The sequence below is a fragment of the Poecilia reticulata genome, unplaced genomic scaffold (genome assembly GCF_000633615.1).
Source record: "Poecilia reticulata strain Guanapo unplaced genomic scaffold, Guppy_female_1.0+MT scaffold_603, whole genome shotgun sequence".
NCBI lineage: Eukaryota > Metazoa > Chordata > Actinopteri > Cyprinodontiformes > Poeciliidae > Poecilia > Poecilia reticulata.
Genome location: NW_007615356.1, coordinates 1 through 11,125, shown reverse-complemented (window position 1 = coordinate 11,125; position 11,125 = coordinate 1). Strand labels below are relative to the sequence as shown.

General features: G+C 38.4%; 1 protein-coding gene across 1 annotated transcript; it reads right to left on the bottom strand.

The window, feature by feature from the left end:
- Window positions 1-92: 92 nt before the first annotated feature.
- On the bottom strand, window positions 93-8,185 carry LOC103461105 (cadherin-4-like). The gene is made up of 2 exons (XM_008403438.2): window positions 7,510-8,185; window positions 93-884 (listed from the first exon to the last, which is right to left on the bottom strand). Exons 1-2 carry the CDS (start codon window positions 7,749-7,751, stop codon window positions 680-682), a joined length of 447 nt encoding a protein of 148 aa, XP_008401660.1. The 5' UTR covers window positions 7,752-8,185; the 3' UTR covers window positions 93-679.
- Window positions 8,186-11,125: the final 2,940 nt, after the last annotated feature.

The window sequence follows — 11,125 nt, the reverse complement described above, 5'->3', positions numbered from 1 at the left end:
ATCCATCCATCCATCCATCCATCCATCCATCCATCCATCCATCCATCCATCCATCCATCCATCCATCCATCCATCCATCCATCCATCCATCATAAATTAGGCCAAGAAAAAAAAGGATATTTAACACAGTAAGAGGATGTCAGCTTCTCCGCCTCACATACATTGATATTTTCAATCATTGCAATTGACTGCACAGAAACACACATGCACACATAAAAGAGCTGCACATGAGAGCATTCACAGATGCAAACACTTAGAAATACTACTAAGTTTTTATGCCGGTTCAACTTAAAGTAAACACAGCAGAGAGCTGTGTGTCACTGATAAGGCAATTTGGAAAGGGGAAAAAGGCATTTCCTACTTGAAGAGAAAAAAAAGCACTCAATTCCAGTTGAGTAAAGTGGAACTTATTTGTTTGCTGTGATTGAGTTTGTGCTTGGTTAGGCTTAAGTTTCAACTTTGAGGCAGAACAAATAACACATGCGACAGAAATGACAGGAAACAGAGGGAGAAGTCAGGTCTGGACTGAAGATAAAACACGGAGAGAGGAGAGGATCAGCAGTGTGACCAGCTGTGTGAATCCAGGATTTTCTTTGAGTTAAGCTCAGTTGTGCAGTTCTCAGACTCTGCATCCCCTTTTTATGCTTTTAAATTCAAACAAAAAAAGTTCAAGTTTGATTTACATTCTGATACGGAGGGATTGCAAACAAATAAAGAGGAGGAAAAAAAACTGCTTCTTACCATTGTCTGTAGCCAGAAACGTAGCTTCGTATATGTTGTTTTTTACGTAGACGGACTCCCGGTCGAGCATTCCAGTTGTTACAATCTGACCGCTGGTTCTGTTGATAGACAGCCAGTTTGCCGGGTCGTTCAGCTTTGAATACCTAAACACACGTGGACAGATCGAAGGAGAAGTTAGCGTTGGCAATTCTGCATCTATAAGCAATCGTGTCTTTCCTCTTGTGTCTGTGAATACACAGATTACCTCCCAACACACATCTGCACAAAAATCACAACAGCCTGACCTTCACAGCATTTAATTCTTCATTGACTTCTTTCTCAGAGCCTGAAACCTGCAGTCAATTTCACCTCATTTTTTCGCAAGTGTGTACCAGGCCGTAATGTCAATTGCTGCCCAGCTTAAGCACTGTTGCAACTCTGCGTGTGTGTGTGTTTGTTAAAGGTAGTATGTTTTTTCTAGGAAGAGTTTGATTTAATGTGGGACGCTATTAAGTTGTCGAACCGGGTAGTACACATGCATATTTAGCTCTTTCATGTTTGCAGATGTAAGTGACGGAGCCGTGGAGACTCACTGATGGGCTCCTGGCACTGATCAATGAACAGGAAAGTCGATGTGGTAGCAGGTGGCAGCAGTCCTCTGGGATAAGATCGGAATAGGAACAAGGGATCATCTATGGGATTGAATCCCAATCTTCGCTCTGATCTCACTGTTCCGGTTCCTCAAGCTTTTTTTGCTTTCGGCCTTTTCTATGCTTTCAGTTATATCTGATCCCCCCCTCAACTCATGTCGCCTCACCTCATCTAGCCGTAGTTGGTATTCATACATTTTCTTATCCCTGTGTGTATCCTGTCATCCTTGCCTCGTTCGCGCTGCGATACAGAGTTCACCATCTGCGACCTCTCTTAGCCGCAATCTCACTTTCACATGTAAAAGCATCATCTGTGAACATGTGACACCTTGACCTCACACAACAAGGTTTCTAGCATCACTGTGATTTCATTTACTGGAAGTCAGCTAGGCCAGATGGACTACTTTTTATTCCATATATCCGTCAGGTTTTAAATCTATCCGTATCTAAATGGGTTTGACCTTCTTTTTGCTTTTATGTTTACTAAACTGCACTTTAGTGCAAAACCTGCTTTTTATTTGTCATAAAAAATATACACATGGATATGATTCTGCTTAAATGGAGACAAAAAAAAAGCTTTAGAAGGATGGGTGGCAGCAGGTAGTAATGACCAGGGTGTAAGGCAGAGAGTAAAATTTCTCCCCCGCAGAGAGGGCGGTGGGATTTTCCCAGCAGGCAGTGGGCACGATCCCAGGAACAGTGAATTGCAGAAAAGGGGATCATGCTGGTGACATTCCCACACTTTAAACAGCCGTAGCTACACAAGGTAGTCTGGCCTAGACCCAGAGATTGTAAAACCATCATCAGGAACTCAGTAAACTCAAATATAACTGTAAGTCGGGAGGAGTGGAAGAGAGGGTGAAGGAAAGGAAAAGATGGTGAGTTGAAATAGGTGGGAGGAAAAAGACATAGAGCAGAAAAGATTTAGTCATACTTTCATCACTGTGCGATCAAATTCAACTCTTACATTTAAGTCTGATTTGATGCCTGCGGCACTTTAAATTATTTAACTCCACTGCAAATAAGTTTTTTTATTACTATTCCATTTTTTGCAATAAACAGATGGCAGAAGAACAGTTTAACTAATTAAATACTGTTGGACTAATCTAAGAAGGCTATTATCAAAATGTAAAACTAAATTCTACTTTCAATGACAATTGAAGTCAAAGAATTATAAAACTCCTGAAATACAATTCCTCATAAGAGGACACATATCCTAAAGATCACCTGATGCAAGCAATCCAAAGGTTCGTTAGTTGCATCATGTGTGCTTGAGATAGGACGCCTCCAACGTCTGAACTGTTGAAAATAAGGTTTCATTGTATAACAGGGATATAAGCCAAGGCAATGCACAAATGTTTAGAGAAAGATGTCATTGCTTTGCACATTAAAGGAATAAGGTGCAAAAGTCAGTGAAGTCACTGGATATTCCTGCAAATGTAGTTGAAAACATAAGTTGCAAACTTTGAATAACACAAGACATGATTTCTGGTAGAATGAAAAAGAGGAAGCTTTGTACAGCTGCCACCAGATTTGGAATCACGAGCATCACAAGATGCTACATCTGTCACTGCAATTGGAATTAGCAAGAGTTATTCAAATGCTGACCAGATAATAACATGACTTAGCTACATGCTAAGCTATGAAGAAGCTTTTATTGCACTGACAAAAATACTGTCATCTCTGGAAGTTGCATCCTTGAAATGGCTTCAACAGGAAGGAGCCTTTTTATAGAAAAGCCAATTTAAGGAAAAATAAGAAATAGTGTGACAGCAGCTTATAGTTTCAACTTGGACTTTTAGACTTTTTCCAAAATTACCATAGATGCTCTCCAGAGAGAAGGGTGAATAATAGTGATTGGGGATGAACAAGTATAACCTCAAAATGTGTTCACTAGTCTAATCTTCACAATAATTTAAGATTTGAATGTCCAACCTTTTAGAAGCAACATACATGTAGTTTGTTGTATTTCCCAGTTTGGAGACGTGTAAAACAAAAGAGACCTCCTTGGCAAAATACATATTATGCAAGAAACCCAAAAATAATACCTAATTACTAAGTCTTAATTTGACAAGTCTTAAAAACACTTGGTGGAATATATCTAAAAAGGTGTCGCACTGATGAAGCTTTTTTTTCCCACCATCATTTGTTAAAATTTGTCATCGCTGAATAAATTGATTCAGATAACAACGTTGATTTATTATGTTTTTGTTTTTTTTACTAGGAATATGCTACTCCAAAAAAGTGAATTTATTAAATGGCCTTGCACACCAGGGAGGCCAATAACAGTAGAGGGTTCTGTAAGTTAGCATGTGCTCTTCTTACACTTAAAGAACAAAAAATAAATAAATAAACGGGTTTGATGAAGACAGCGGGTAAACATTTTCATAGCAGTTAAACTGTCAAAGTAAAATTTTTTCAGCAACCTGAAGTCTGGTAAGCATGATTTCTGTCAAAACATGACATGCTGCAAGACGTTATAACTGTCAAGTCTGGAATAGCTTCAAAAGCTCAAACCAACAACTGCTGCATTTACTTTTCTGTTTGTATTAATGTCAATTAACAGACATAAGATGTAAGATGTTCATCAGTCATGCTTAGCAAAAAACATGCAGATGGGTAACAGAGACATTATTTTAGTTGTTAGAAGTAACTTTTGTGTAAAATGAAATATATTTAAAAAAAACGTAAATAGAAAGTGCATAAAGGAAACTATTAGTATCTTTCATGTTAAGCACGGAGCTAAAATCCCGCATAGCTTCATTTTCTGAACAACAAAGACAATCAATTCTGATCTAGGCAGATGCAAAAATGGGAGTGAGCCTTCTGATTATTAAAAAAAACACAATTCAATCATAAGTCAGTGGATTTTGCTAAACCCAAGACTAAGTTGGATAAGCAGTCCTCACAAACAAAAGCAGCGTAAAAGAGAAAAAAAAAAGCAAAGTGGTAAATTCTCTGCATAGATGACCACAGTCAGCATTAATACAGAAAATAACTTGACTGGTAGGACTTCCCTGGTATTTAAGGTAGTCAGTATTCTGTTAATATGAGTAAATATCACTTCAGAAAAGTGTCTGGTTTCTAAGAAGTTAGACCATCATGAGTTGAAGCTAAAAAAGCCAACCTCTGGCAGTAAACAGCTTTTTTAGACAAACAATTTGCTATAAACAACAGACACTGGCAATAATAATATTAAAAGAGAAGCATTGTTTCTGTAGAACTTTCTTCACTTTCATATCAGATGCATGCACTAATTTTTCAAGACAAAATAATCATTTTTTTTATAATACACAGGTGGATGTGTAAAAATTCCAGCTAAATTTTGCTTATTAAACTACGTCTAGAAATTCTATGCATTAACCACTTAATTAGATGATTTTTTTTTTATTTTCTATTTGTTTCTGCTTTGCTTAAAAAATATATATAATTACAAAAAAATAAAAAATGACTTTTATTTATTAGAATTATTTTTCTCCTGCAGTTTTCCAGAAAATTAGGGTTGTGCGGTAAGCTGATTGTACAGGTTGTGCGATCACCTCCTGCGCCTCATTTGCAGTGCTTTTCCATGTCTCTTCCACCAGAAGGCTCATCTCATTTGGGAGTTGGGAGGTGTGTGAGTACAGCTGGATGTATGATTAGGCCTGGCAGGTTAGTGATCTTAGCAAGCAGCAGGGAGAGGTATGACATTTATTTTTCAAACCCCCGACCCTGAGGATGAAAAATGCATGTCTCGAGCTTAGCCAAGGCGGTTTGGGTAATCATTTATGCCAGTGTCTCCAGTCCCATATCTCGACCTTACTGGTTGGGTGTATGACAGGTGATGCATGATGCCTCGCTGTCCCCAACTCTTTCTCTCACTGGCCTAACCACAACAGGACACTTCAGTCTTTCTTTTCTTTGATAAGCACCTGTCAAGTTCAAACCTTGACCCGAAGTCAGCTCACTATCCACGGCTTGTTTCTGCCTGCCACTCTTTGCTCCTCTGCAGTCCCCCAAGCCGTTTCACCTTAATTTAAACTTTCAGATCTTCCTGAAGTTTCCTTTTATCTCTGGCTTTTTTTTTTTTTAAAGCATTCCTACCACACTCTTATGCAGTTATCTAACTGTCAGGGAAAACCTTTATGCTTTTTCATTTTTGTTCTATTGCATGCATGTCTATGTTTACAGGTCACAAAAAGTGTAGCAACATCTCATGATTTCTCTCAAGAGCTTTCATGACTCCTTGACAGTGAACATTTTTCTCACTGTACTCAATCCATTTTACATCATTATGTGATTTCATCTGATGAACTAAGTCAAAAGTCACATGAAGAATCATGACAATGCCATGAAGAGCTAACCAGAAGTTTCTAATGACACTGAAGTTACTAACTACTCTTTAATATCTTCTATTAGCTCAAAATGAATTTTTCATACTTTGTGAAGAGTCTGGAAAGGATTTGCTCATCCCCAGTTTAAAATATAAAATACTTAGAGCAACCGAAAGTCAGCTGGATGATATCCCACTGAAAAGAGAATCTTAGTTAAAATGAACAAAACCTGTTTGTCAAAACAGAAAATAAGGAACATTTCCAATGTTGTTTAGCATCAACATCTCCTTAGATTTAGACATGTTTAAATACCCCATTGCTTTAAAATAACATACAGTTTTCTGAAAAGGTCCGCGATTGGAGATACAAGGTTTCTGCTCAGCATTGACGATATGACACAAAATATGACATGTAAACTGTAAAACAAAGCAAAAAACTCAGATCTCATTTTAAACACGACTTTTGATACACTACTTTACGATAATTCATTTAACAAATGGACCAAGAATATAAAATAACTATCTTACTAAAGAGTTTGAATAAGCCCATTTGAGAATTGCGATGGCGCCCCCATGGTTTGTGAGTATTTGCACTCAGTTTAGCAGACATTATGCTCGCATTCAGTGGATTAGAGGCAATAAACCCAATTCATCAAAACAATGCAGATGACTGATATCCCAGAAACAGAGAATGAAAATGGTGTAAAGCAGTGGGAATGATGGTGATGCTGTCCAGGTGGATTCAGCTTGTCATCTCAAGCCCATGTTTTTCTTCTGAATAGAAAAAAGTCAAAAGGCATTTGTTTTATTTTAAAGTGAATATGCCAGACCACGGCATACTTCTAAAAAGCTAAACTGATTTTAAATTGATGCAGTACGATGCTTCAGAAAAAGAAAATACACAAAATCAATTACTTGAAAGCAATTTAAAAAGGGAGCAAAAACAAGAAAGAGAAGGAGAGGAAGAAAAAGTCAAACAGAGGGGGAGACGGCCCAGCTGGTGGGTTTAGCATCTTTCTAAATTATAATGTACACCCAATTTACTCTCATCTGCTGTGAAATTAACTGGGAAATTTGTTTAGATATGTTCCCCCCAAAGAAAATTAGAAAACAGGAGCTGCATAGCGTGAGGTGGCATTAATCCCAAACCGAGCATCCGTGTTATCGTCTCAATTGCATATTTCTCAGTTGCTATTATAAATTATGCCAATACACTTTCTGTAATCTATATGCACATAAGAAAATGCTTTTGCAGTTGCATCACAATGTGAAGCTCTTCGTCATTCTAGAGTGTTATTAATAGATCACCTCTTCCTCAAGGGACACAGCCCAGTTAGCCGCACCGTCAAGATGACAGCTGGACTTTGCAAATTGTAAGGTCTGCTGGATGTTTAAAGGTTGGCTCATGTTTAAAATCAGAGAAGCTGAGCGCAGACAAAGAACACTGCAGGTGGCCGTAATGTGGTGTCAGGTGCTTGAGTTTGAGCCAGCTGTTCTCTCTACCTCCTCCTCTTCACTCCATCTGCTCAGTTCTTTTCCTCTTGCGGTGCATCTATGTATGTGCTAATGCCACAGAAAGCCTCCTAAACTTTTATTTAAAAGGCTTTTTGTGAGGTGGGTGGAGCCAACATACAGTAATGTAGTTGCTCTTTGACTTTTTACTATTGTCAAGCTGCTTCTCCCAGAGTTTTTTTTTTTTTTTTTAGGTAAATGCATGTCAACAGAGTTAGTTCCATGCAGCTTGTATTTGTAGAATAGTAAGCAAGACTAAACACTAAGACAGGTCAGAGTGAGCTCCACCAAGACAGAAAACAAACAATGCGGTACCTGATTATCTGTTGCATCTGGAGTCTGTCAGGATCTGAAGCCGAGAAAGTGGTCAGGCTGGTGCCAGTGGGAACGCCTTCCTCAAATCGGATCTGCTTGGGGTTGGTGGGGAAGTAAGGGGGCTCGTTGACGTCCTTCACAGATATGGTGACTCCAGCAGTCGACTGGAGTGAAGACTGGATGCCGCTGGCCAGGTGGGCCTGGTTTGACACGACCACTGTCAGCATGAAGGCCCGGTTCATCTCGAAATCGACTGGCTGGAGAACGAAACGAAAAAAGTTATTTACGTACGACAAAGAGAAAGATGTGTTGACTTTGAGCCATTCAGGCTTGTCTTACATTTGTTTAAATGCATGTTACTTTGCTCTATTCCCCTCCTTAACCTTTTGCATGACAACTTACACCATGTGAACTTGTGCAGTCTGTCACTTTTACCCATTTCTGTTTTGGACAGTAGGTAATATGAATATGTATTTACTGAAAGAACGACCTTTGCTTTGGATTTTCATATATAGTTTGGTGTGGATCTTGGATATTTGTTCTATCACTTTCTGTCTTTAAAGATGGCTTTGTGTCATAATAACAAAGTCTTAATGGTTGTGGTTAAAGGGGGAATTGCTGTCATACATTGAGCCATGTTGTTTGGACATTTTCTTCCCTTCATAAATGAAATAACATTTTAAAAACTGTGTCTTGTAATTGCTCATTTTTATCTTTAATATAAAATCTATTTGATGAGTTGAAACATTTATATATGAAAAAAAAGAAACCTGGAAGAAATGTGTAAGCAGGAAAATACTTTTCTTTTATGGCACTGCAAGTTGAAAGGAAGATATAAAAGACAAACAGAAAAGCACATTTTTTCAAGCGTGGTTCCACAATACAGAAAGACTATTTTCATGATTGTTTTCCACTTATTCCTATTATTTATTGTATTACAGTCCTTCCTCTGAATACAAAACCTTTGTAACAAAATTTTAAGTGGTCACTTGTGTGTTTACTGTAATCCCACTCATTTTAAAATAAAAACCCTGATCAATGTTTCTCTTTCTGTCAGTGTCTGTCCGATTGATAATTGAACAGCTTTACCATGTCATATAGTCCTACTACAAACCAATAAACACACATAAAAACAGCGCTCTAACTCCATGTGCTGTTGCTATGGCTTGGGTACTTAAATGTGTTCAAGCCATCTTGAACTTTTTTTTTTCCTAATGGAGACAACAAGACAAGGTTCAAATGACATAAAACAAATTAAGTGGAAAAAACAGCCAATATGCCTTCTGTGAGTGCTGCACATTTAACAGCGTGATGATGATCACGGCTGCAAAGCTTGTGCTTGATGGTGAAGTTAAAGACTCTGAGCACATCCTCACGTTGCATTGCTTCGCTGTTATCAGGATGATTATAAAAAGCATCATTAATCAGGACGATTTGTTGACCCCAGCACAGTGGTAGGACTGTTTTCGTGTGTGCTACTTGGTGCAATATTTTGCCCATGCTTGCATGTGCATGTAGATTTTCGTTAATGTAAGCAAAGACGAGTGTACTCGCATGCGTGACCCGATAGAGCACTGGGAGCCCATTTAAAGGCAAACCACGCTCGTGGCTCTTTGATCTAAAGCCTGTGGTGTTTTTGGAGCATCGGGAGGTCTGGAGTACAGCTGAAACCTAAAGTAAAACACACACATTCACACAGACTCCCACAGCCTGAGGGAAACCACAGGGGTGAGAGGTCAATAACATGGCTTCCATCTCTTGCCTATGAGCCATCCCGTCTTGCATCTCCTCTGCACCACTTTACCCATTTCTCTCCTTCCCTTTTACATAATTTGCACGACTGGACTCCAAATTCCCACCCTGTGGGTTCCTCACCTCTGCCCTACCTCGGCTCTCTGTGATCTAAAGCTCACAGTGGGCCGGCGTCTCTCAATCCCGGGAAATCTGCCGTCACCCGCACTTTTCTCCTCGCCTTCTCTTCCCTCGTCATCTTGTGTGTTAACATAATCTGTGATTTACATATCTTAATGACTCATTCAAAGCGAGTGGATCTGTTTGTGTGTTTTCCATGTGAGCCTGTTTGTCTATGGACTTCATTACCATGTGGCGAAATAAGAATTAATCTCTTGGGATCCTCCAGAGAGCAGCAAAAATACGTGACATGTTCTGGTTAAGACCTAACGCCTTGTTTACACAGAAGCTCAAGGTCCTTGTGGTAGACTGATGTCTACCTGAGTGTTAGTGTGATTCCATTTGTCTCCCTAGATACCTTGGTTAAAAAAAAAAAAAAAAGAAAACTGCAACAGTGCAAAGCCTTTATGTGGTTTTTACATTTCATCTTTCACAAGATGTCCAACATGAATCCTTGGGTTCACTTTTTTTTTTTTTTGTCTCTGTGTGAGCTGAAGCCCCTCTGTTTATTTGTCGAGACAGTGTATTGCTTATTTCCTCTCAGGGGGTGGCTTGTCTCTTATTTTATGATTTCCTGATAACCTCCCATGGGTCTCAGTGCAAGCTTACGGCTACCCAGCTGCCTGCTGAATTTCACAGGGAGTGAGAGGAATGGATTATTAAAGTCAGTCATCTAGAGATAATGAAGAGAAGCAAAACACCAGTGCTCATTGCTCAGGCTGCAGAGGGAATTATAATGGCATGTTAGTGCTATTTGTTAACATTATTGTGAGATGTGATTTGCAGAAGTCAGATAGATGCTGAAAACATCCTTGGCTCCAGAAGGTCACTGTAATAAAATAGTAATATCTGTAAAACATTTGCAACATGATAGAAGCACTTACATCAAGCCTTATGAGGATAAATACCACAAATGCATACAGATACATGCAAGTATATAAATGCAGTTCTTGAAGGCCATTAAGCACTTCTAATGTAGAAACCTTTACAAACGGAGAAGTAATCGTAATGTTATATTGCTGACTTTTTTTCATACACTAAAGAATGCAGGGTGGAAAAACTAATTTAGTTTAGTTTGCAAACCTACTCGTTGGTCAAATGTGGACTAATTCAGGCCTGGATTACATTAGCATAATAGAATACTAATTTAAAACTGACTGATTTAATCCAGCATTCCATATTAAGTTTTCAAACCCCAAAAATGGGTTAAAACCATCAACAGCGTCTGTTGTCAATCCAAAGATTCTGATGTCTAAATCACTGATACGTTTTTATTTGACCTTGCATTAAAGAAGCAGATACAAAGTGTGTATTTAAAATAATTGAAAACGTGGATAGGACTGTGACAATACAGACAAGTATTGTGAAATTTGAATTTTAAATCCATTTTTTTTTATCACAAAAGAGTAAAGGTTGAAGAAATAACATTTACTCTAGGATTTAAATTTTAAAGAATCTGTATGAATCTTTATATATTGTGGGATTTACGGTTATAAATCCCATAATATATAAAGATGATCAATATATAAAGTAGGGCTGAAACGATTCCTCGAGTGATTCGAGTACCTCGATTATTAAAATTGCTCGAGAAAAATTGACCTGCCTTGAAGCTTCGTTAATTTATGTTTTATCATTTAGTGCACCGTGTTTCAGCCGGAACATTATTTGCGTTGAGCGGAGCTCTGACTTCCGCCTCTGAGTTGTT

Bases quoted from the DNA above. Each gene is read 5' to 3' on its own strand.
- LOC103461105 (XM_008403438.2), bottom strand. From the start codon at position 7,751: ATGAACCGGGCCTTCATGCTGACAGTGGTCGTGTCAAACCAGGCCCAC. The intron at 885-7,509 runs GTACCGCATTGT...ACGTGTGTTTAG, and splicing joins CAGATGCAACAGATAATCAG to GTATTCAAAGCTGAACGACC.